Genomic DNA, 27,266 nt, shown 5'->3' with positions numbered 1-27,266 from the left:
TCCAGTTTTGGGCCCCACACTACAAGAAGGATGTGGAAAAACTGGAAAGCGTCCAGCAGAGGGCAACAAAAATGATTAGGGGGCTGGAACACATGACTTATGAGGAGAGGCTGAGGGAACTGGGATTGTTTAGTCTGCGGAAGAGAAGAATGAGGGGGGATTTGATAGCTGCTTTCAACTACCTGAAAGGGGGTTCCAAAGAGGATGGATCTAGACTGTTCTGATTGGTAGCAGATGACAGAACAAGGAGTAATGGTCTCAAGTTGCAGTGGGGGAGGTTTAGACTGAATATTAGGTAAAACTTTTTCACTAGGAGGGTGGTGAAACACTGGAATGGGTTACCTAGTGAGGTGGTGGAATCTCCTTCCTTTGAGGTTTTTAAGGCCTGGCTTGACAAAGCCCTGGCTGGCATGATTCAGTTGGGGATTGGTCCTGAATTGAGCAGGGGGTTGGACTAGATGACCTCCTGAGGTCCCTTCCACCCCTGATCTTCTATGATTCTATGAAAATCATGAGTTCTTACAGCAATATTAAACTTGATCTGCATATTCTGGCTATTCCATGTCTTGCATTTAATGACTGGGTGACCTTAATGTTAACAGCCTCTGTAAAAGTTTTATAGAATTTGCAAAGGTGGGGGGGGGGAGAGAAACTACTCCTCCTTTTTTGCTGTTTTTATTTGTGAAGATACTTTACAATGTATTCTTGTATTATGATAACACTGAACAAATACAAGCGAGAGGAGATTTGCAGGGCTTTTCAGGTCCCTTGCACTCGGCAATATCTCCTCTCATCCAATTCTTCAATCGAACACTGACAATAATAATTTTTTTAAAAAGCAATAATCACAGTGACACACAAGCTGCCCCCGAGAACTATGCTGCCTTGGCAAAAACAGCACTTCACACAATACATAGGGCCAGCATTCCTTCCCTCCCCCACAATAAAAACGCATTTGATGGTAAACCTAGGTCAGTCTGCCATTTCCTTTAGTTCATGCAACACTTCTTAGTCTGATTGCTTGGCTCTCGCAGATCCACACGTGACTTCTTCCAGGGCTGATGCTGAAGGGCTGATTCCTTCTGTTGTTCCTGTTTCAATAGCTTGTGAGCTGTGAAGAAACTCAGAATAAGAAATTCTCGGTCCTTCTCTGCTGAGCTTTTGTAACATTTTGTGCTACATCCTCAGACCCTGCTCTGACTTTGTTAGGACAACTTTCCAGCTGCTAAGGGAGCAGCGAGGGGTTCCTCTGCTGTGTTCCCCTCCCATCAGCAGTGGGCTGGGGTGTGGCCAGAGCACCCCAATCCCCAACCAGCAGAATGGTTCCTGGTGGTGAAACTTAGAGCAGCCCCAGGGCTGTTTCAATTTATACCAAGGACTGACCCACGATAAGCAATAGAGAGAGGAAAAGGAGGCTTAAAGCCACTTTCTGCTTCCCTCATGAGCTATTTGGCTAGGCCTGGGGATCTGTCCCTTTAAATTTATTAAGATTTAAAATATCTAAATATGAGCAACAGGGGATAGATCATTTGATGATGATCTGTTCTGTTCATTCCCTCTGGGACACCTGGCAGTGGCCACTGTCGGCAGACAGGATACTGAGCTAGATGGACCTTTGATCTGACCCAGTCTGGCCATCCTTATGTTCTTTAAGTTAAGTTTACATTTTAACTTCCTATTTTTTTTACCTTGAAACCCACATGGTTCTTGGCTCCTGCACTTACTATTTAACAAACTCCCATTCACAATTTTCCTCATGGTCTTTCGTTCTTTCTGGAAAATGGTCCCTCCCTCAGGACTCTCCCATACTCCTCTTCATTCCCCGCCCTAGAACATCTACAGATTCCCCTGCACCTGCATCATGGACATACCCCTAAAAACATCCCGGTACAGCAAATGTTGTATTGCACCAAGTTATCTGTAGGAAATCCCATGATAAAATAGAAAGGTGATGATGTGCAAATCGCATCTCTATACGCTTTAGTGAAATTCTTTTAAAAAGGAACTAGAAGTAGGAGCCCCTCACTTGAAGTTGGCATAAGATGGGTGCTAGGAGTCTCATGAATTGCCACTATCAAACTGCTGGCATTCTTAAGGAGCAAGAATATCTATTGGGTAGTAAACGCTTATTATTGGTTCATGATACGTTGTAGGGGGAATCTGTTGCCGCTGTTGTACCCTATTATTCTAGAGCTTTCTCCGAACGGTCTCATTAACAGGAACAAACACGAGCAGACCCTAGTGCCATCTCACTGGCTGCCAAGGTAACGCCGTTTGCCATATGTGCACTAGTGCAGGGTCAAGCTGGAGGCATATCCCATGTCTGAATCCCCATATGGTAAAACAGGGTCATCTGGCTAACATCTCTGGGGTAAGCAATGCATCGGAGGGCCAGGAGGCTAAGTAGGATAGGTGGGACAGAGCTCCAGGGTTCCAGGCCTGCATGTGGGGAAGAAACGGCTCGCCAGAAGAGTCTACAAACCGCTGGCTCTGGTCAGTCTCCCATGAAACCAGCGTCGTTGGTGGCTTGGCAGTGGTCAGACATTCATGTGAAGGGAGGACTGACAACTTGGGATTATCTCTGGGCATAACTGGTTCTTGGGACGGGGCTGGATGTGCTTGTCCTAAGAAGAAACCTCAAAGACTCTCTGCGCCAGGGTCTAGCTGAGCCTCTGGCTCTGTTTCCTAGCACAGTGGTTCTCAACCAGGGGTACGCAGAGGTCTTCCAGGGCATACATCACCTCATCTAGATATTTACTTAGTTTTACAACAAGCTACATTAAAAAGCAGTAGCTAAGTCAGTACAAACTAAAATTTCACACAAACAATGACTTGTTTATGCTGCTCCGTGTACTACACACTGAAATGTTAGTACAATATTTATATTCTAATTGATTATGGTAAAAATGAGAAAGTAAGCAATTTTTCAGTAATAGTGAGCTGCGACACTTCTGTATGTGTGTCTGATTTTGTAAGCAAGTAGTTTTTAAGTGAGGAGAAACTTGGGGGTACACAAGACAAATCAGTCTCCTGAAAAGGGTACAGTAGTCTGGAAAGGTTGAGAGCCACGGTCCTAGACAGTTGGAGGGCTAAGGAAGAAGGATCCTAAGGAAGAAGGATCCAGGGATCTTGTTTTCCTGCCTGGGTGAGGCCTCTGATCGCTGTCCTGAGGGATGAAAGAAACATGGGCTTGTCTTGTTTGGAGATCATAACTGGGGCCAAAGGGAATGGGTCTCGGAGAGAAGAGATCCTCTTGGAGTAGCAGTGAGGAATCTGGTAGGTGGGGAGAAATTCCTACCTTCCCACTGCTAGGGCCAGTGACTGGTGTTCCCAAGGGTGGTTGGGTGGGGGAACCTCCTCCACGTTCAGCAGGTTCCACCCTCACCCCTCCAGCAAAAGCAGAACCACTCCAGAAGTTTGCTTGTCTCAGAAGTTGGGCGCAACAGGGGGGCAGCCTGTCTGTGTTTGGAATGGGGAAGCAGCTGCTCTGGGTCTGTCTCACTCGCTGTTGGCAGCTGTCAGGCTTGACAGGCCAGAGAGTACACAGTCACCTCTTGTCTATGCCTAGAGGCAATGCACTGCTGCATTCATGGTAAAGACTTTCCAGTTCCTGGATCTCCTCAGGTCAAGTGACTCAACCCTAATTGCCCCTGAGCAACTGGGAGGAGATAAGCAGTGCTGTGCTACGGCTCAGAAGGCAAAGAGCTGGCACAGACCTCAGCATCTCTCTCGTGCTGTTACCTGTACAGCAGCTTCTCACTTGGAACTTACCTACGGCCATAAAGACCTCGGTCACGTGGTGGTTGGATTTTGCCGACGTTTCCATGTAGATTAAGCTTCTGCTCTTTGCAAACTCCTCCGCCTCCTAGTTGTGGGGGGGAGGGGTGGAAGTACAAAAACAGGGTTATTTCAAAGTAGACTTTGGTGTGTTCTGCACTGTAATCACATCCAGCCTGGTAAATGTCCCCCTGTAACCATCCTGGAAGGTGGTGGAAATAAGGGCTCCATTTAGGAGGTATTGGATCTTGTCCTTAGGCCTGACAGGGAGACACAGCTCCTCCCTGTATGATTAGTCACCGCAGGCATGACCAAGCCCTGCCCAGTGTGGACGGGGCTACATGGAACCAACCCGGAGAAGAGAACAGACTGAGCTCAGAACAGACACACACACTGGTGTAGCAGGAGTACCGCAACTTGCCCTGGCTGACTAGTGGATGAGAAGTAGGAAGGGGAGCACGCCGCAATCTCCAGCTATTCGCAAAGGTGGCTCTGGAACAAGTCTCTACGCTGGATGCTGCAAACTGCCTTAGGGCCTCGCACCCCCGTCATTAGCTCCAACACTTGCACGGTCAAAGTAATGACGGACAAGGGAGTCTTCCTGCTTAGACCTCATCTGCATGGTGCATTAGTCTGCACTGGGGGCGGGGGGGGGGCATTCCAGTGTGTTGAGCACTAACAGGCGTGTGCGGGCTACAGTGACACACACTAGGGAACTCTCCGTGGTGCCAGCAGGTCCTTATGGGCCAGTTAGTCCACAACACACAAGTGCACAGTAGATCCTGCACCCTGCCCATGCAGACGCTGACTTTAGTTCCCCATCTTTCTGAAGAGCGGGGTGTCCGGTGATACAGCCACCATTGCATTCCCGCAGATTCTGCTGCAAAGCCTAAAGCTTCCTATTGCCCCAGCTCAGGCGCCTTCCGTTCCGTTCACGCGGTTGCCGCCTAACTGTTTAGGCCCCGCTTGTTTTCTCTCTTGCGCCGCTCAAGGCATTGCAGCAGCTCTCTGACTGGAATCAGAGTGTGGTGTGGTGGGAACCACTCATTGACATAACCGTGTTAAAACTCGCTGGCTCACCGGGTTTTGATGCACTAGCCTTGCAGAGGGCCTGGTTTCTACAGGACATATTCAGAGCAAGATCTTGTCCAAAGTGGGGCGTGGGGGGGCGTGTGAGGAGAAAGGAGTCAACTCATAAATACTACGGGGTCAAAGCAGGAGCATAACTGCAACCATACATGTAATAACAGGCTATCCTGTGCTAAGATTTAAAGCCAACAAGCCAGGAAGTTGGCAGATAAGGCTACTACGCTCAGCCTCCCTGCCCCCTTCTCACCCTACCCTTATCTCTGCTACAGCTGGTCAGGAATTCTTTGCCAACCTATTTCTATTGGAAAATGCCGGTGTGGATAACAAAATGTGTTTTGTAGAAATGTGGGTTTAGCTTAAACTTTCCTCAGGAAGGTTTTTCAAGTCCAGGCTGGTGTTCTGGTGAGAGAGCCCCCGACCCAGACTAGCCAGCAGCCCTGTGTGTAGGGCGATCGCTTGGGAAGCCCAGGTTTGAATCTCTGCTCTGCCTGGTGCCTCCATTTCTCACACAACGGAAGTCTTGTTTTCCAGCCAGCCCTAATCCCCACCATCTCGATCAGAGTCCTGGAGGAAAGGCATCACAACAGCCTGCATGATCAAATGACACTAGGCAAGGGCACATGCGATGGAGCGAGTGTCCAGACGACACACAGCCTGCAGTTATAGCTGTATTTCACTTGGTATGTCTTCACAGCAGCTAACTCAGGTGTCTGGCACCCAAGTTGGCCTAGCCTGGCGGTGAGCAGCCACATGGCAACTCCCTCCCCAAATTATTGTGTCCCCACTGGTGCTGCGCTCTCCCGAATGTGTCGCTCTGGCTTCTGGAGGCCTAGCCCATGGTTCTGTCCGCTGCAGTACGCTGAACCCCTCTGATTCTTTCCCGGGGCATTGTGGGAGAACGCCACTCTCCTTCTGGGTGCACGAGGGGAATTGTGGGAAGGCACTGGAGGCCTATCGGCACTGGAATGGTTTGTTCTGCGCCCTCACTGCAAAGTGGGTGCCGTTTTGTGTGGATGGGTGGGGGGTTAACCGCACTGAAGACCTACCTGTGTTTAGTAGTGTGACACAGAGGCCCACTGGTGGTTTGTTACTCTGGGTCAGTGACTCTTGTCAGGCGTGACATTCTCACCACACCTCACTCGCTGGTGTCGTGATACTTATTTAAAAGGTGAGGTATACTATGTTGTTTGAAATCTAACACCGCACTGGTCAGTAATGTCACTGTGAAATGTTTATAACAACTCTGTAGGTGAAATCACAGATATTCCCCAATACCACATCCCCAGAGACTGTAAACAGACAGCAGGAACCTGTTTTGTCTCCTTTATGTAAAGGGGAAAGAAAACATGGGGGTAGACACCCCATCCAGCAAAGAGGGTTCTGACCTGCTGCCTCCGGGCCAGCCAGTGGCTAACCCTCCTGCTTTATAAGGGGGAAGGTGTGACCCTAACAGCATCCCAAAGGCCAAGGGCTCCATGGCATCAAGCAGTGCGTTTCAGCTGGCTTGACCAATGTACCCCAATTCCTTGGTGTCATGATCTGTATCTAACAGGCATCATGTAATATCTCACTGAAAAAGTAATGACACTTGTGGTTCAGAGCTTTGTGGAATGTGTGTATTGATACTATACATGGAGTTCTGGATGTTCTGATCTTATATTTTAAAATCTGTCTTTCAGCAAAGTAGAAAATGGGTCTGCCAAGGTCTCTAGTACCAGTGAAGCAGGGTTGGCCCGTGACAGGGGGATTGCAGTTTACCTAGGCAGTAAACAGAACTATCAAAGCTCACAAGCTAGCTGGGGAGTCAGCATGTCCGGATCACACAGAACTGTGTCTTTGCTGGTCTGACCAACCTTCAGGAAGAGGCAACAAAGGTCTATTTATGGGCAAGGTAAACCAAGCTATCAGGACAGCAAGTGGGGAAAGATAACCACTTACCAGTCTCAAAGGGGGAATAGAGATACATCCCTAGAAAGCTCTCCTGCCACTGCAAGCAAGCACAATGAACTTTGGGGGAGATGCTTTTCAATGGCTTACTGGACTATAAACAGAGGGGCAGAGAACCCCTACGTTATCCATCACTAGACAGACACAAGGGGCCGGAGCTCTTGCAAGCTGAGAAGGATGGGTCCTTCAGCCAAAGGGGGGTTGAAGTCTCTGGGAATTGAATAGAGGTGAGAAACCTGCTTAGGCAAAGATCTTTCACCTAAGACGACAAAGGCACCAGGCACTTTGGACTTTGTGGGAGATCCTGACCAGAGGGGTTGGTCAGCCATCTTGTTGGAAGGTCATGTGCCAATCTTACCCTGAACCAAGACTGTAGCTTTGTTAAGTCTTAGTCCCTAGAAAGCATTTTTCACTTTTGTTTATAACTATTTCTAACTCTAGCCTTTATACTTAAACTCACTTCAAATCCTTTCTCCTTTTGTTAATAAACCTGTTTTACCTTTTACTCTAAAGCAGCCCAGTGCTGGCTTTGATTTACCTTTAAGTCACAAGGGGACTAGCGAAAGTTGGCTGCGTAGTTGAGATGGCACTTAATGACAGGTCATACAATTGCACAAGAATCATGAAAACACTTTAAAGTTGGCTCTTAAAACAGAGGGTTTCTTGTGTTGAGGTGGTTCTTAGTGCAGTTCCACTGTGATTTATGTATATCTTAAAAAAACGAGGAGTCCTTGTGGCACCTTAGAGACTAACAAGTTTATTTGGGCATAAGCTTTCGTGGGCTAGAACCCACTTCATCAGAGATATATCTAGAGATAAATGAGCTGATCTATAGTGCTAGAAAGGGCTGTCTCAATGTGCTTGAAAAGATTCTACCATTTCTGATAGACTTTGCCCATTACGCCGAGAGGGGATATTGCTGAGGACAGTAGAATCTTTCTGGATGCATCCACTGTACATCTTAATGTGAAGCTACAAAAAGGGACAATAGACATCTACCTATGGCACACTCTGAACAAACCCAGCATAGCTCAGGAAAGTCTCTAAGATCCAAAAAAGTTAGCAGCTGAAACAGAGGGCAAAATGGAATTAATGACCTCTTAACATCCCTGGCACCCAGTGGGGTCTCACTATATTGCTCGCTGCTAGGAGAATCGCGTTCACCTAAACATTTACTTACGAACTGTTCAGTCTGAAAGCCTGAAGGGCAGCACTCGGTGCACATGCTGCCGTGATGTTTTTGAAGGAGGTAGTCTACCAAGTGCTGAGATCTTCCTGCAGTGACGCCACTTACCTCAAAGGTGACTTCCCGCTGAGCGGCAAGATCTGTCTTATTGCCGACTAAAACAATCACAATCTCATCGTGAAGAAATTCCTTCTCTAATTCCCTCAACCACAGCTTTGCTCTCGCAAAAGTTGCCTGGAAAGGTGAGAGAGAGACGCACAGACAATAAACCGACAGATACCCATGAGCTGTCACGTGGCCCAAAGGAGATTGGCAAGTGAGGGCTAAAAATTGTAGAAACAAATGGGTTATGTGCTTGTCACAGGTAGCGATGCTAGGAGGGCTACTCAGCATGGAACCGGCTCTAAATGTACTTCCTTCCCCAGAGCCAAGGAGGATGACTTCTCCTACTCCATCAGACATGACCAAACCACCATGGATCTCCAGTGGGTCATAGACCCAGCTTACAGGTGATGGGCTGAGGTGATTTGGCTCTTTCGCGATGGGGCAAGGATTCTTAAAAACTTGGCCTATCTCTTCCATAAAGTTCTGTTTCTGTGCGACATTACTCTACAGCAGCCTATGGTCTGCTCCTTCTGTAACTACCATGGCAGTAATACAGGCATGTGGCCCTTGGCGTTGCGGTTCCTGTGTGTTGCGTAAAAGTAAAGTAAAAGGGAAAAGACATGCATAATGTAGTGGGAGATCAGGCAACATGTCCCCCTGGAACAGTCCATCAAAAATGGACATTAGTGTAAGCCAACTAACAGATGCGTTTAATCTTTGTCACTATATCATCCTTAAAGTCCAGGGTGTGAGTGTAACGACGACAGACCCCGGCCGTTGGCGGGTGGGATTGAACCTGGTGCTTAGTGCATGAGCCTCTACCTCCTGAGCTAAAAGCCAACTGACTCTTAGCCAGGGCTGTAGAGCCAGACTCATTTTATCTCGCCAAGTGGGCTCGGTGCCACTAGATGGGACAGAACACCGCACCCAGGAGGCGTGGGGGTTACATGAGGGTAGGGGGGCAAAGAGCACTCAGTGATGCTCCTCCATCACCTACTTGGCTGTTGGGGTGGATTGGGCTGGGAGGTGGGGGTAGATAGAGAAACCTTGGGTTTTAGGGGGAAAGCATGAGCATTTATTGTCCACTGTAAGCGAAATGTCTGTACCAGTTCCATGCATGTCTTCAACCATCTTTACCAGAAGATGAAGGATCAGCCTGCCCACAAAGTAGGCCTTACATGACGTGTGCAGGGAAAAGTCGTCTTGGTTGAAATGTTTGGAGAAGTATTGGGAAGCTACCCTACCCTAGAACTATTGCAATGTACCAGCGGCGTGGGTGCATTATCAAGATTCAGTCTGGATATTTTGGAAAGGCTTCCGGAGGAGAGAGGCAGAGGAACAAGCCATCACTTGTCTTACCTTTCTGGCAATGTCATATACAAGAAGGGCGGCATTAGCTCCCCTGTAATAAAGACGGCAAACGCTATGGTACTTCTCTTGTCCTGCAGTGTCCCAGATCTCAAGCTTAATCGTGGCAGTCTCTAAACATACCAGCTGGGTGAAGAAAGAACCTGGAAGCAACAGAGATGGGACAGCTCATTGAGAAAGTCATAGCATGCCCCTTTATTAGATGTTAACCTTTATCTCGGTAAGCTGTGTGAAAGATGGGTGTCAAGATTCAGTTGGAAAGGGTTTGGGGGGGGGGTGCGCGCGAGAGAGAGAATAAAAACACCTCCTCCCCCACCAAAAGCAATGTAACCAACATGCTGGTGAACTGGTACTCCCCAATAACGGCACTGTACTACACCAATGCGCTTCAGCAGGGCTGACAGACCGTCAATATTAGTGGCATTAGCAAGCTTTGGTTTTGCAGCTGTCTAGTTGGAGGAAATGTGATGGCAGGGTGGGAATTAGGAGTCTTGAGTTCTAATCCAGCTGTATGGTGGCTGGCCCCTGTTGGGTGCTGCTATAACAGAAATACTGCAATCTCCCTGACACTGATTTGTATGACCTTGGGCAAGTCACTTAAGTCTCGAGTGGGCCCTGATTATACATAAGCAGCGCTGTCCCACGAGTAGTCCCGGGGAGGTGCTCAGATGCTTCTGAGCTACAACTCTATCACTGCTTTTTCTTGCTCTTAGCCCATGTCAGCAAACCTGCCCCACCCCCAAACGGGCAGGGCTAGGCTGGCCAGTGGGCGGGGGTGGCACCCAGGCCATGCCTGCTCGCCCTCTCTCCCTGCTCTAGGAAAGTGACAGGTGCATGCTTACTCCTGCACACCTGGCCCAGGGGTGTAAAGGTGGGAGGAGAGGCCTTTGCTTTCCCATACTCCCCCAGGTAAATGTGTGGGCAAAGTCCCAGGCTAGCCCTTAACCTTTCTGTCTCAGCTAGCCCAGATGGAAAATGGGTCTAATTAAAATCCACCTCCCTGGAGTGCTGTGAAAGCCAGCAAATATCTGCAAAATGTTTGAAGATCCTTGGACTGAAAATGCTATAGCAGCTCAATGTGCGGCTGTGCACAGTAGATAGGCAGAAGCCATCTGTTAAGGGCCAGATTGTCGAACACATACATGGGCTTGAGGTAGAGGGGGCAGTACAGAGCCAAAGCTCTCCAGAGAGCTCTGGGAGGGACAGAAGCCTTCTCTGAGTGCCAGTTAATGTAGGCAAATGACACCACGCTCCTTGGTATAGGCACTGGGACTGCCTGGATTGTGTGGAAGAGTGGGAGACCCCCCTGGGCCCTCCATCCTCCATCCCCATTCTCCTGACAAAGGTCAGGGTCCTTCTGTAAAACAGGAAGAAAAGTGTCTTTCTGCCTATTTCTGACATAAAGACACAGAGCCAGATCCCTGCTTATGTAAACTGGCCTTACCTCCATTGAAGTCAACATAGAACAGATGGGGATCAGTCCCATGAATATCAATGGCCTCTCTAGCTCATACCAGGGTCTGTAAGCTTGTAAAACTTCCGAAAGAGACTTAACTGACCTTGTGTTGACATCTCCAATAAAAACTGAAGCCATGTTTTCCATCAATGTTGCCTACTGAGGTGAACCTTTTTGCATCTGATGATGGGAGCGTGTAGCAGAACTGTGTGAATAATGGTGGTTTGGTTTTGTTGGTGGCAATTTGAAAAGTCAAAAAAAATTAATTGCAACACCACATGAAATGTTTCAAAGTTTTTGACTTTAAGTCAAGAGAAATTTCATTCTGGGTCAAATTAAACATTTATTTTGACTTTGACCATTCTAAATAATTTTTTAAAATAAGACTAAAGGAATTTTTGAAAGTAATTTCAAACCAGAAAATTGAAATGTGATATTTTGTTCAGGTGGTTTTTTTTAAACAAACAATTTAGTGAAACTACCATGAACTCATAAGGTGGGTGAGATAAGATCTTATCTTGGACCAACCTCTGTTGGGGAGAAGGGACACGCTTCCGTGCTACACAGAGCTCTTCTTCAGGTCCGAGGAAGGAACCAGAGTGTTTCAGCTAAATACTCAGCATCCTACCCAGACCTTGAAGAGCTTTGTAAAGCTCAAAAGCTTGTCCCCTCTCGGGTGACCAGACAGCAATTGTGAAAAATCAGGACGGGGTGGAGGGTAACAGGCGCCTATATAAGATAAAACCCCAAATATCGGGACTGTCCCTATAAAATTGGGATATCTGGTCACCCTAGTCCCCTCCGCCAACAGAAATTGGTCCAATAAAACACCTACTTGTTTCTCCAATATTCTGGGCCCAACATGGCTACACTAACACCGATGAAGTGAGCTGTAGCTCATGAAAGCTTATGCTGAAATAAATTTGTTAGTCTCTAAGGTGCCACAAGTCCTCCTTTTCTTACTGCAACCATGAACTCATAACACGGATCTGCAGCTTTTTCAGAAAAAAATCTTTGGCTGAAATTTCACCTAGTTCTCATGTGAGTGGGTTTCTGTTTAAACACCATGAAAATGATGTCAAAGGCAGGTATGCCGATGACATCGGGGGGAGGCTAGGTGGGGTGCTTGGACTAGATTGCTGACCAGAGCTATCTAATGGGCAGAGCTACTGGGAGTCTGGGAAGACAGACTTTAAATGTCATCTGTTGGAGGCCTTGCTGTCAGCCATCAGAGGGAATCCAGGAAGCAGACTTGTTAAGTCCTCTGACACAAACAGCACGGAACAGAGCGTTACGTCTGTTTTTCTGACACCCAGGAATTATACTGGGGGGTGGTTCCGACCTAACGCCAGAAGATCAGACTCTGAAGTGCAGTTCCTAGGATTCAAGGGCACACCTGTGTCAGTTTCTGCAGTGAGAGTAAGAACTTGGTGCAATTTTGCAGTGAGCGCTGAGAATGGGACTGGCACACATCCATAGATAACATAGTATTTCTGTGGGGGCAGTTGGCAAAGCTGGGGTGTGGGGGGAGGGATTGCAAAGGGGAAAGTCTACCATTTACTATTAAATGCTATAAACTCTCTCTTGGGTTAGTCAGAACTGCAGGCTCAGTTCAAATGCCACCAAAACCCACTGCTGACATGAGCTTTGTAATAATATGACCCTTGCTGAGACCTATTTAAATGCTACATTACCTGCAATGAAACACTAGATGTCACTCTAACTGCACAATGAATACAGCTGCGATGCTGTTTCCCTATTCATGATTTCTTGGTCCCTAAAAAGAACAGGAGGACTTGTGACACCTTAGAGATTAACAAATTTATTAGAGCATAAGCTTTCGTGGGCTACAGCTCACTTCATCGGATGCATAGAATGGAACATATAGTAAGACAGATAGATAGATACATACAGATAAGTTGGACGTTACCATACAAACTGTGAGAGGCTAATTAGTTAAGATGAGCTATTATCAACAGGAGGGAAAAAAAAAAAAAACTTTTGTAGGGATAATCAAGATGGCCCATTTAGACAGTTGACAAGAAGGTGTGAGAATACTTAATTTAAGGGAATAGATTCAATTCAATTCAATAAAGTCTGTTCATTTTGCGGACTAACGCGGCTGCGACTCTGAAACCTGTTCTTGGTCCCTGCGTCTCCAATCTACCCCAGTGGAGAAATGTGTCTTGCATGTGGCCTCATCCTCCCTGCCATTGAACTCAAAAGGCACTTGGCCACTGGCGTCAGGGGAGTAGTCGATGCTCAGGCCTGGCTTTTTTCAGAAGTGCTTCTTAAGTAGGAGACCCAGCTGTAAAGGAGACCTAAAGACCCAGCTGTAAAGAGCAGCATCAGAAAAGGCCCAGCTTTTCAAACGGGCACCGTCGCCTGCACAGCTTGCGCTACCTTAACCAGACTTTTCCTTATCTCTCGGTCGTCCATCCTGTGCCTGAGCTGAGAAACCAAACGAACCACGCACTCCCTGGCTGTAACCTGGGGTTCTGTTGGATCGCATCCCGTTAGCGAGCCGCCACAGCTGCCCGGGAAGTTCCAACAGGAGCCTGCTTCCTGAGTGATGGCCTGTAGGTGCTCTGCTGGGCCTGCTAGCATCAACAAAACCAAACTTCACACCAGCATAGCGCCACTGACTTCAGCAGAGGTACGCCGGCTATAAGAGAGACGCAGGTCAGGCCCTTTATATTGCACCAAAGGATTAGTTCATTGCTGCCACTCACTCACATCCCACAGTGGGCATGGATTCCCTGAAGTCATTTTTCACATAGCGGAAGGCTATGCTTGACTTTCCCACGGCCGTGCTCCCCAGCAGAACCACCTTGTAGACGTAGGATTGCTCCGTGGAAGGCCCCGCCCCCACCTGCTGCTTTCTTCTCGGAGCCATATTCTGCAAAGAAGAAAAAACCCCTATTCAAAAGGCATTGGCAATGAGCTCAGGGACCCGGGCTGATTAGCTGCGTACACTCTAAAAGGTTAGGCCCTGTGCCTTGATTTCCCACTCAGCACAGTGGGAGACGTGGCTCCAGTTTAATTCTTCCTGCACCCCCTGTTCCAGTCAATCAAGCTTAACATGCTTAAAGGAATCATAATGGGAGTTTAACCCTAAGGGTCCCTGTACAGTACGGGGGCTGTACCAGCATAGCTATGTCCCTGTATAGGCCAGTATAATGCAGTGGTGTGGACGCAGCCAACGCCAACAGAAGCGGGGTTTTCCTTTGGTGCAGGACACTGCTTCCCCGAACGACAGGCGCTTCAGCGATGGCAGCATTCTTCTGTCAACGTAGCTGCATCCGCCGTGAGGGTTCGGTTGGCATGGCAATGTCAGGCAGGAGCGTGGCCAACCACAGGGCAACGTGCTGACCTCACTTACCTGTAGACCAAGTCTAATCCATAGAATCATAACCAGCCTGAGCTGCTGTGGCCACAGCCACACTGTCAGGTGGACTCTCGTAGCAGCACTGTGAACTCCATCATCCCCATCCCAAATACTGTTCATAGCGCTCCAACCTGTTCCCCCCCCACTGATACCTGACCTCCTGAGTCATCTCTTCTGTCAATACACTGCCTTGGGCTCTTGGAACAAACTTGATACAGGTGGTCCCAAAGCTTCCATCGCTAGGCTCACAAGTGGCAGTCCAGATGTACAGCCATGAATCAGCTGGACTTTTTCCTCACCAAAAAACCTCTCTGGCCTTATACCTGTGGTTCTCAGGAGTCTCCAAGGCCAGGTGAGGCTGGCTATGGCGGGAGACTAGGGGGAAAAAAAAACGAATCAGTGGCTGAACTTTTAATCCTAGAAAATAACTTGTCTTGAAGTCTGTTTCTAGTGCTTGGTGTTATGAAGATGGGCCACATTTTCAAGGCTATATTCAGCCTTAGCAATAGTTTAAAAAAATAAGGAGACCTATGTCCATGGTTTCACAGGCCCCCAACTCCAGCTGTAATAATGACAGAGACAGATCCATGAACCCCTAAAGACAAGCAACCCATGAAAACAAATGCCTATCAGAAACAGTGATTTTTTTTAAATGGCTCCTTTTGTAAACTTTGATTGTCAAATCTCTGTATCTTTGCTCCTCCATATATATCTGCCTTTGTAGAGTGCTTTGAGATCCTTGGATAAAAGACTCCTTATTACTGCTGAGTTATTGTTACATCACTTTGAAGATGGCTGATCCTAGACACAGAGCTAGGTTCCACCTGTAGCTGACAACCTGCCCACACAAACATCAGAATTGTGTGCCCTGATCTTCCATCCATTTACACCTCCTCCCATGGGTTACTGTGGGGCTCAGTGACAAAGCCCAGGATTGTATAAGCCATTATCAAGTTTAGACACATTTAGAAGCAGCCTGTGTGGTTCCCAAAATGAAAGATTTAATCTTCCTAGACAGAGAGTGATTAAAGCAGAACAAAAGAAAAGGAGTTCACCAAATTAAGTGCTGGGCTGACAGATATCTGTCAGGCAGTGAGGCAGTATTCCTTGCATCATCCTGTGGAGATGGAGAATGGATGCAGAGAAGGAAAATGAGGGAAAGTGAATCTGAAAGCAATCTCAAGCCAGCCAAACTTCGCACCATGAAGAAAAAAGAAGCAAAACTTCACAGAGACATCTCCGTCCTGAGAAAACGCAAGAAACAAAACACCATCCCCAGAAGTCTCACCACGTAGAATCTTCTGATCACATACAACTCTCCAACATGACACCCCACTTTGTAGGGGCATTTCCTGGGGTTTCCCCTTCTCTCTCCCTCGATCATTATTCAGACTACACCAGACGGGCGAGTCTTTGACATAAAAAGAGAATAGACATTGGAAAACTGTTAGCTTCTTCCTCTGAACGTTTCTGAAATGCCCAATGAATTCTCCTATAATGCAGGAAATTGCAAGACAACGCTGAAGAGAAACTTTCTGCCAAAATGTTGTTGTCAATTGCAGCTGTTTAATAGAACTTGCCAGTGGTAAGTTATCTTAGGAAATCCATAAACATGCATCAAATCCAATGAATTTGCTCCCCTTTCAATCAGCCATGAATGTAAAACAAAACCACCTCAGAGGGTGGCACTGCATTAGCAATGTAAAATGCCATGTAGAACCAGACTCCATTATCCCCTCCCCTACACCGGATACAGGACACCAGTGCATAAGTCCACAGGAACATAACTGCACGGCATGGGACCACTGGTCCATCTAGAACAGTAGCCTGTCTCCAACAGTCGGCGTTGCTAGTTGCTCCAAGGGGGGTGACCATGGCCAAACTTTCCCACAGGGCGGGTTTCTTCCAAATCTAAGTTAGCGGTTAGTTTGTGGCCTGAACCATGAGTTTCTCTCCATCTAAATTATTTTAACCCAATCACATCTCTAAAGACCCACCTCCTCGAGTCTCCCTGGCACCAGACTTTCCACAGAGCGGTTTCTGTTTTCATCCTTTTCCCTTAATTGGCTATGCTCTTCTTTCTCCTTCATCTGCCTAGGTCACTTCCTCGCTCTTTCCATGTTTATCCCTCTGACTTATTTATTTCTCCCTTCCTCCATCTAAGCGGCCTCCTCTCCCTATCAATTTAGGTTTTTGTGAAGGTGTCCATCACCATGGTATCTGAGCACCTTGCACAAAGCCATGCTTAGCTCTTACACAGCACTCACTCCACAGACCGCAAATCCCTTTACAAAGGAGTTATTACCCAGCTGGGGTAACGGAGGGGAAGTGACTGGTTCCATGTCACACAGCAGCCCAGAGCCAGCCAGCAATAGAACCCAGGTCTCCTGACTCCCAGGCCAACGCCTGATCCGCTGGACCACACAGTCTACGCCGTTAGCTTTCTCTTCCATTCCCCCTCTGTCCAAGCTCATCTTGAGCTCCCCCAGTTGTTCACCTGGAGCCAGCCCAGATCTGCTAAACCTTAGGCCCTAGACTCAGGCTTAGGGGGATTTCTTAGGCCCTCAGGAAATATAGGACTCTTGATGATGCAGCAGCTGTGGATACCAAAGCCATGGGTGGGGAATTTCCCTGGGGCGGAGAGACCGTAGGACACTCCAGGCTGGGGCACTGCTGCTCAACCTTCTGGCTAGGAGCCCCAGAAACTTTCCATCTAGGTATAAGGATCTCTTATCCCCCATGTCTGGCAAGTCTTCACTTCCTCAGCCAGTGGTAGGGACACAAGGAAAGGAAGCTGGGCTCCCCCAAGGCGGGAGGGAAAGGACAAGGAGGTTTCCTGCTTTTTGCAAAGCAAATGGTCCTGCTATCCCTGCTGTTCCCCCTAGTTCTAACCCTTGGCACCAAATACTTTGCGTGTAGTGATTGCTTTAGTAGGCTGAAAAGGCACATGTGTCCTTTCAAAGGACATCGTCCCTCACTGAGAACTCTCTCAAATTCCCTCTGGTCTTGACACTTCCTATGCTTGGTATTGTCCTAAAGATTTGTGTAAGATGCATGTGGGTATCTTGTGTTTTCACCCTGCCCCTTTGGAAAGTTTGACCAAGAACCACACAGCCATGTTTTAACTAGATGAGTGAGACTAGGAGGAGGGAAAAAGAAAAGGAGGACTTGTGGCACCTTAGAGGCTAACAAATTTATTTGAGCATAAGCTTTCATGGGCTACAGCCCACTTCATCGGATGCATTTGGTGGAAAATACAGTGGGGAGATTTATATACACAGAGAACATGAAACAAACAATGGGTGTTATCATACACACTGTAATGAGAGTGATCAGGGAAGGTGAGCTATTACCAGCAGGAGAGGGGAGGGGCGGGGGGAACCTTTTGTAGTGATAATCAACGTGGGCCATTTCCAGCAGTTGACAAGAACGTCTGAGGAACAATGGGGAGGAGGGGAATAAACATGGGGAAATAGTTTTACTTTGTGTAATGACCCATCCACTCCCAGTCTTTATTCAAGCCTAAGTTAATTGTATCCAGTTTGCAAATTAATTCCAATTTAGCAATCTCTCGTTGGAGTCTGTTTTTGAAGTTTTTCTTGTTGAACAATTGCCACTTTTAGGTCTGTAATCGAGTGACCAAAGAGATTGAAGTGTTCTCCAACTGGTTTTTGAATGTTATAATTCTTTGACATCTGGTTTGTGTCCGTTTATTCTTTTACATAGAGACTGTCCAGTTTGGCCAATGTACATGGCAGAGGGGCATTGCTGGTACATGATGGCATATATCACATTGGTAGATGTGCAGGTGAACGAGCCTCTGATAGTGTGGCTGATGTGATTAGGGCCTATGATGGTGTCCCCTGAATAGATATGTGGACAAAGTTAGCAATGGGCTTTGTTGCAAGGATAGGTTCCTGGGTTAGTGGTTCTGTTGTGTGGTGTGTGGTTGCTGATGAGTATTTGCTTCAGGTTGGGGGGCTGTCTGTAAGCAAGGACTGGCCTGTCTCCCAAGATCTGTGAGAGTGATGGGTTGTCCTTCAGGATAGGTTGTAGATCCTTGATGATGCGTTGGAGAGGTTTTAGTTGGGGGCTGAAGGTGATGGCTAGTGGCGTTCTGTTTTTTTCTTTGTTGGGCCTGTCCTGTAGTAGGTGACTTCTGGGTACTCTTCTGGCTCTGTCAATCTGTTTCTTCACTTCAGCAGGTGGGTATTGTAGCTGTAAGAACGCTTGATCGAGATCTTGTAGGTGTTTGTCTCTGAGGGGTTGGAGGAAATGCGGTTGTACTGTAGAGCTTGGCTGTAGACGATGGATCGTGTGGTGTGGTCAGGGTGAAAGCTGGAGGCATGTAGGTAGGCATAGCGGTCAGTAGGTTTCTGGTATAGGTGGTGTTTATGTGACCTTCGCTTATTAGCACCGTAGTGTCCAGGAAGTGGATCTCTTGTTTACGTAGAGACTGTCCAGTTTGGCCAATGTACATGGCAGAGGGGCATTGCTGGCACATATCACATTGGTAGATGTGCAGGTGAATGAGCCTCTGATAGGGTGGAGAACACTTCAATCTCTTTGGTCACTCGATTACAGACTTAAAAGTGGCAATTCTTCAACAAAAAAACTTCAAAAACAGACGCCAACGAGAGACTGCTGAATTGGAATGAATTTGCAAACTGGATACGATTAACTTAGGCTTGAATAGAGACTGGGAGTGGATGGGTCATTACACAAAGTAAAACTATTTCCCCATGTTTATTCCCCTCCTCCCCATTGTTCCTCAGATGTTCTTGTCAACTGCTGGAAATGGCCCACCTTGATTATCACTACAAAAGGTTTTTTCCCCCCCAGCTCTCCTGCTGGTAGTAGCTCATCTTCCCTGATCACTCTCATTACAGTCTGTATGGTAACACCCATTGTTTCATGTTCTCTGTGTATATAAATCACCCCACTGTATTTTCCACTGAATTCATCTGATGAAGTGAGCTGTAGCTCATGAAAGCTTATGGTCAAATAAATTTGTTAGTCTTTAAGGTGCCACAAGTACTCCTGTTCTTTTTGCAGATACAGACTAACACGGCTGCTACTCTGAAACCTGTCATTATGCTAGGAGGAGGGAAGTGGCTTTCAATTCTCTAAGTATTTTGGTAATTCCAGAAAAATTAAGTATTTATTCTCCTAGCACCTAGAGTGTGCAAGGCACTTCGGTTGGGTAAAAAGGCATGATCCTCGACAAGTCAAGGCTTCTGATTTTAGGTGTTAACCAACAAACACCAATGAAACACCCCCAATAAAAAGAAAAAAATGAAATCAGTGTTTATCACAAAAACACTCCGTTTGTGTTGACTTCATCCCTTTCCCAGTGTGGTTTGTTTACGTAGGCAAAATGGCCCTGCTTCTGGGCTGGTATCTAAGGGCTTATCTACACGGAGCAGTAATGCAGGCTCTGGAGGTGTGATTTCTAAAGCGTGCGTTAATTGATCTGTGTAGACCCTGCTGGTGCACACTAAAAGTTCCCTAGTGTGCTTTAACTTAGTGCTGTTTGAAACAGTACTTCATTAAAGCACACTCGGGAACAAACGCACTAAATGCTAACCCAGGAATTTAATAACAAGGATACAAAGGTTAACCAAACATGCGCGTCATCTTTTATACACATGATAAAAATTAAAGTACAGTAGAACCTCATAGTTACAAACACCTCGGAAATGGTTGTTTGTAACTCTGAACAAAACATTGTTCTTTCACAAATGTACAACTGAACATTGATTTAATACAGCTTTGAAACTTTACTATGCAGAAGAAAAATGCTGCTTTCCCTTTATTTTTTTAGTAGTTTACGGTTAACACAGTCCTGTACTGTATTTGCTTTTTGCTTTTTTCTTCTCTGCTGCTGCCTGATTACATACTTCCGGTTGCAAATGAGGTGTGTGGTTGACTGGTCAGTTCATAACTCTGGTATTTGTAACTCTGAGGTTCTACTGTAGATCCTATTAAGACAAGAATTTTGGGAAGTACCTGAAAAAAATCTTCCCATGACAGTATCAAAGAACGCCCTGAAAAACCCTGCTTTGAGGACATGTACATAGACCTCAAATTTCTAAAAATAAGCCCTGAAAACCAGAAGCCCTGAAGATAGATAAGCCAACATCAGGTACTGGGGGAGTACAGCATGCAAGCCGGAATAACTGAGGAGATGCTTGAATATATTTTTGATGACAATAACACTTAATTAGTGGTTTGTTTTCAAAGCGCTGACTGTTCCCGAGGTGTGTTTAAAAATACATAAAATCCAATTGGGGCGGGAGGGAAAAATGTAATTGCGTACGGAATTATTTGCATGCAGAATCACGCCTGCCTGCATAGTCCAAGTGCACAATCATGCAAGACCGGGCACAGCTTCTCCCATATAACCACGTTCTGAAGTATTTGCAGGATCAGGGCCCATGATTATAACTGCAGTTACAGGTTTGTTATACTTGTGTCAGCACCTGGGCTTTTGTCTAAATGCCTTCGAATCAAAACCATTTCTCCCAGCCACCTGATTAAGAACACCAGGGTTAGATCCTCAGCTGGTGTAAACTGGTATAGCCCTAGTCACCTCAGTGGATCTACAGTTAATTTTGGCAGCTGGGGATCTCGCCCCAACATGTATAACTGAAATCAAAACCACTCACACCTATCTCAGGCACCAACATGCCTGGCAGCATAGATGGTTTAACTATGCAGTGATGTGCCTTGCATAACTCTCACACAACAAACAGTCAACCTGTGGGACTTGTTGCCATGGGATGTTGTGAAGGCCAAAAGCATAACTGGTTTATGAATTAGATAATTCACGGAGGATAGATCCATCAGTGGGTATCCTCCAAATGGTCAGGGATATAGCCCCATGCTCTGGGTGTCCAGAAGCTGTGGGACTGGATGACGGGGACAGATCACCCAAAATTGCCCTGTTCTGTTCATTCCATCTGATGCATCTGGCAGTGGCCACTGTCAGAGACAGGTTTCAGAGTAACAGTCGTGTTAGTCTGTATTCGCAAAAAGAAAAGGAGGACTTGTGGCACCTTAGAGACTAACCAATTTATTTGAGCATGAGCTTTCGTGAACTACAGCTCACTTCATCGGATGCATACTGTGGAAAGTGTAGAAGATCTTTTTATATACACACAAAGCATGAAAAAATACCTCCTCCCACCCCACTCTCCTGCTGGTAATAGCTTATCTAAAAGTGATCACTCTCCTTACAATGTGTATGATAATCAAGTTGGGCCAATTCCAGCACAAATCCAGGGTTTAACAAGAACGTCTTGGGGGAGGGGGGGTAGGAAAAAACAAGGGGAAATGGAGTGGCTAAGTCGTTATGCAAAGTAACCTATTTCCCCTTGTTGTTTCCTCTCCCCAACCCCCAGACGTTCTTGTTAAACCCTGGATTTGTGCTGGAAATGGCCCAACTTGATTTTCATACACATTGTAAGGAGAGTGATCACTTTAGATAAGCTATTACCAGCAGGAGAGTGGGGTGGGAGGAGGTATTTTTTCATGCTTTGTGTGTATATAAAAAGATCTTCTACACTTTCCACAGTATGCATCCGATGAAGTGAGCTGTAGCTCATGAAAGCTTATGCTCAAATAAATTGGTTAGTCTCTAAGGTGCCACAAGTACTCCTTTTCTTTTTGTCAGAGACAGGATATTGGGCTAGATGGACCCTGTATGGCCATTGTTATGGGCCCATTTTTGACCACAAAAAGCTCTTAGAATCATAGGTTAGGGTTGGAAGGGACCTCAGGAGGTCATCTAGTCCAACCCCCTGCTCAAAGCAGGACCAATCCCCAATTTTTGCCCCAGATCCCTAAATGGCCCCCTCAAGAATTGAACTTACAACCTTGGGTTTAGCAGATCAATGCGCAAACCACTGAGCTATCCCTCCCCCTTCTTCTTCCAGTTAGGCAAAATGTGCTACTGCAGCTAAAGCACCAAGTCAAGAGTCTGCATGAAAAGTATCTGCCCCGAAAGCGGCTTAACTGGGTCTGGTTTTTAGTCTGGTTCCATTGCTATTTTGCTCATTGTCCTATTTATTACAAAATAATAAATGCAAAACCTTTGTTAGTGAGATATTACACGAAACCTCACAGGCAGGACTAACTTGTCAATAGCGCTGAAAGGAAAAATCTTTCATGAAGAAAAGTGGTTTTTCAAACAATACACTACATCTGCGGAAAATGTTCATATTGTTTGAAATGTTTTGCCAAAACAAAGGGAAAGTGGATTTATTTTAAATGGAAAAACTTCTGACTTCCAGGCTTTTTCCTTTCTTTCTTTCCCCTTTCCATTCCCTCCCCCTCTCTGTGGAAAAGAAAAAGGGAATGGTGGGGAGAAAGGATCCCCCCCCTCACCCTCCCCCCCCCCCCGATTCAATGAAAAATCGTATTTCTGAGAAAATTCTGGGGGGGTTTCTCTGGAAATTTTTCACTGAAAATTTACCTTCCCTCCCCTCCGACCTTGCTGATTAATATTACAAACTCAGGTTTGGGTACCATATGGGGTGGGGAGGATGCAAGTGCCTCCCAGGAGGAGTTTATAGGGTTGTCCTTCTATAGAGATACACACCATCTCTTGGAGTGTGGTGTTGGATGAGAACATTTAAGTTAGAGCCACTATTCAAGGTGGCCAGCAGGGGTATGTAGCCAGGAGATAAGGGGAATGCAAAATGGAAATACAGGCAGACAGACAGTCATGAATTTACCCAGAGTCTGGTGGCCTGGTCTCTCTCTGTGGAACAAGCACTGAAGGGATGCATCTGGTGCCCCATGCACTCTGCCTCTTCCACTCTTGGTCACTCAATTTGGGGAGAGCTGGGTCCTTTGCTTGTGCTAGCATGTTGCACTTCCTGAATTCCCTCACTGTTCCCATCCCTAGGAGGAGGATCTAATATGGACATGGTATCTGGGCCCTCACTTCCCCATTAGTGATCAGCGTGGGGCAGGGGACAGACTGAACCTAACGCGAGCTGTGCCCGTACGAAGGCTAGGCAAGTGGCTCCTTGCTTACTGTCACAGAAGAGCTCATTAAACCTATGGATTGTGCACACAGCTTTGTCTAGCCAGAACCAGGCTCATACTATCATCCCTTCATAGGATATCAGGGTTGCAAGGGACCTCAGGAGGTCATCTAGTCCAACCCCCTGCTCAAAGCAGGACCAATCCCCAATTTTTGCCCCAGATCCCTAACTGGCCCCCTCAAGGATTGAACTCACAACCCTGGGTGTAGCAGGCCAATGCTCAAACGACTGAACTATCCCTCCCCCCCTTGTTCTCACCACCCTGCTAGTCTGTTTCTTTCTGTGCTAAATGACTGAGGTTTAAACTCTGATGGAGCAGAATTAATAACGACACCTGGCTCTTACACAGAGCTTTTCATCAGTAGATCTCCAAGCACTTTACAAAGGAGTATCATTATCCCCACTTTACAGATGGGGAAACTGAGGCACAGAGGGAAGTGATTTGCCCAGGGTCACCCAGCAGGCCAGCGGAATAGAACCCAGTAGCCAAGCTGGCCCAGGTGTCCTGAGTGCCAGCACTGGGTTCTGTCCACTAGGCCAATTAAGAGTTGACTAAAGATCAGAGAATGGTGCAACCCCCAAAAAATCTGGCCATTTTCTTATGGAAATAACAGTAGGGGTTAAGCTTACTAGCACCAAGTGACATGCTGAATATTTTAAAGGCCCCCTTCTAAGAGAGAGATGGTGGATGTAAATACTACTGTTCACGTTCCAAGGCATGAGAGACGGCTCCTGCCTCCCGGTTTTCTGTATGTATTTCTCATTCTGTATTTTACATGAATTGCAGAAGTATTCCCCTCCCCTCCCCTCCCTCGCACTCTGACAGGAGCACTTCTAAAGAACCCAGAGAGTCAAACACCAGCCCACCTGACAGCAGAGCAGGGAAACTCTGACAAAATGTTGGTCCAGTGTGACAGGGCATCTGAGAGGAAACAGCAAAGTTACCCCTGCTAACTCCCATTACTTAAGCTACACTTAGGCCATGTCCACATTAGAAAGCTTGCACCGGTCTGACTAAAATCAATCAGGTTACCTCACAAGAAACCCAAATGTAGATGCACTTGAACTCATTTAGCCCCATGCAGAAGGATTTTAGCTATACCAGCCGCACTAATGCAGCAAGTTTTCTAATACAGACAAAAGCCTAAAAAGAAAGAGGGGTTAGATGCCGGGAGAAACTACAGAGCTGCCTCAGGCTTTACAGAAAGTCTCTGCAACTGGCTTAGCTCACTAATTTAGGGAGCGGGTTAGGGAAGAGTGGCAGTGTTGGGGGAACTGTCCCTGAACGTACAAGCACCCCAAACAGGAGGAAAGGGGCTGCCGGTTGATTCCTGAGATGAGACGCGTGGACAGATTCCATAAGAGAGCAAGCAGAGACCATGGCCGGACTGAAGCCAGGCTGAGCAGCCTCAGAGACTAGGGAGAAAAGAAGGCCAGCTGATGACCCCTTCCTCCACTGCACAATCCTGTGTGTTAACAATAATGACTTGGAGTGTTTTCTGACACACGCCTGTCAACAGACCCCAACAGACAGGCTCAGCTGCAGCTCTGACTCAGCTAAACCCTTAGCCCTGAGGCTGCTGTCATTTGATTCCTGTTAGAGAAATGCGCCTGCCTACATACTGAAGTTAAGAGGATTAATTCATAGGTTTGCAGGGGTTTAAGGCTAGAAGAGACCCTTAGATCCTATCACAGGCCATTAAACCTCACCCACTTACCACTGTACAGAGCCCAGTAACTTGGGCTGGACCAACCTTGCACTACTCTTTCTGCATGCAGGGTGTTTGCTTGTCTTAAATTCAATCACCATTGATCCGATCATTCAGCTGCTGAAGGAACAGACTGTATTCAAGCCCCTGAGCAGGGATGCTGCAGCTTGAAGGGTCTGAACAAGTGTTTTACGGCTTTTGATGAAAGCCTGTGAGAAATGGAGTGGTTGGCTATCCTGGAATGCAATGTGGTGAGTGGTGGTTTCAACCACTTCACTGTGGTGATGTGAGGGGGTTGCGGGGAGGGGGAGTTTTTCTTACTGCTGACCTGGTAATGATAAAAGAGAATTGGATTTTACCTACTCGGAGAGTTGACTCTTTTGTCTTTAAAGAACACCAGTAAAAATGGGCTCTTGTGATGACGCTGGCTCTGAACGGTTTCTTTAAGATACCATTTCATTTAAAAGCCCATTTGTACCTATGGCCAAGCCTTTGAAAATAGGAGCCTAAAGTTAAACTCCTAAAATCCATCTTTAGGCACCTGCCCGATGTTTGAAAGCGCTGAGCACCCAGCCACTCCCATGGTGGCTCCGCGCTGTAGAAATCCCGGCCCCTGGATTTAGATGCCTCAGTACAGGCATGGGAGGCTAATTTTAGGTGCCTATTTTTGAACATTTTAGCTGAGGTGGTTTAGGTCATCTTTAGGTTCAGCGAGAGTTTAAAATGAACTGATGGCAGGGAGGTGCCTAACTCTCATGGACTTTCACTGGGAGTCAGGCACCTGTCTGCTATTGGTGCCTTTGGAAATCTTCCTCCTTAAACTGCAGGGACAGAAGTCTCCTAGGAAGTGCTGAAGCTGATGCTGATGCTGAGTGTCCACAAATGGTCATGGCTAAAGCTTACTTTAACTAAAGATCAGCTTGGGATCTGAGGGTTTAAATGGGAAGGGGACATTTCAAGGCTTAAAGACATTCTTGGATGATATTGTGCCAATGTAGGGCCTGATCCATTCTCACCAAAGCCACTGGAAGTAGGACTGGGCCCTTATTCTTGAAAGAAAATGCCTAACCCAAATGAGTTATAGCTATAGTCTCTCTTTATTGCAGGATTATCTTGGGACTCCTGAGGTTTGAGTCTCATCTGTGATAGATCCCTGCATTCTGATAAACCCTCCCTCGTCATTCTTTCAAGCCCTGCTGGGAGGGGCAAGTCCCTCCTCCCCCAACACCCAAACTCTGGCCTCAACTTTGGGAAGCTGAAAGAAGGAAGCTGCCTTTCTCCAGGGTAAACCCAGCTCCTGGTCAAGCAGTGCTTTGGGGCTCAATGGAGTTTTTGGCCTCTTTCAACCCTAGGGTCCTTGAGACAGGGCCTGGGTCTCCTCTGTGCAGTGCTCAGCGCTCAGCTCACCGTAGGCAATGAATAATCCAAAAGAGCTTCCCCCTGAAATTAACCAAAGATGCACTGCCATCTCCGTCAGGCGCAGTGGCGGCCGGTTACACACACCTTGACCTACAGTGCCCACATTGATAACATACCCAAAAGTGCTTTGAAATGGCTTTAAACATTAAATGTGTGCAAGCCACACCACCTTCTCAGCCTGTTGCAGGTTTGGTTTTCCCATCCGCCCACCCTCTGCTCTTACAGGGTATTGATAGAGGAAGAGCTCACCTTTTTAAACATTGCTTTTCTTCTAGGCGGGCGGGGGGGAGTCTTCAATCCATTGAAAGTTTGAAACAATGCTGGCTGGGAAGCAGCTGTCGCAGCTGGGTTGTGCAGGTGCTCAAACAAGTTAAATCCAGGCAAACTAGAAAGCAAAAGGCGCACCCCTTGAACCTCCCCACAGAGAGCCAGGTACTTTCACCCGCACGCTGGTTGCTCCTAAAGATCAACACACGAACACAACAGTGCTTGGTAAAGTTTAAGGTCCACTGATTCTGCAGCTAGTTGATCTGCCTTTAGGAATGCAGAGCCATAAAACCTGTAATCAAGGTGATTTGAGTGGAGCTGGCCTCTTGTTCCGAAGGGCGGGGCCCTGCGCACTCCAGTGAAATGCTAAGGAGAGTGATTCTGCTGTCCCTGGTTCCCTTCCTTTCTACAGTTTCATAATCCTATTCCTTTCTGTCTTTCTGCTAGGTCCTGCAAACGTTGTGTCCGCCCCTAGATTTCTTGTTTCCATTGTGATTCACGA

At 46.9% G+C, this 27,266-nt stretch overlaps 1 protein-coding gene across 1 annotated transcript; it reads right to left on the bottom strand.

The window, feature by feature from the left end:
• Window positions 1–667: 667 nt before the first annotated feature.
• Window positions 668–27,266, bottom strand: RAB17 (RAB17, member RAS oncogene family). The gene is made up of 6 exons (XM_027831272.3): window positions 26,747–27,266; window positions 13,665–13,827; window positions 9,464–9,615; window positions 8,108–8,233; window positions 3,772–3,865; window positions 668–1,111 (listed from the first exon to the last, which is right to left on the bottom strand). Exons 1-6 carry the CDS (start codon window positions 26,756–26,758, stop codon window positions 990–992), a joined length of 669 nt encoding a protein of 222 aa, XP_027687073.2. The 5' UTR covers window positions 26,759–27,266; the 3' UTR covers window positions 668–989.

This window comes from Chelonia mydas, chromosome 11 (genome assembly GCF_015237465.2).
Source record: "Chelonia mydas isolate rCheMyd1 chromosome 11, rCheMyd1.pri.v2, whole genome shotgun sequence".
In the NCBI taxonomy this organism is placed as follows: Eukaryota; Metazoa; Chordata; order Testudines; family Cheloniidae; genus Chelonia; species Chelonia mydas.
Note: the sequence above shows the minus strand (reverse complement) of the source record. Positions and strands in the feature narration are given on the sequence as shown.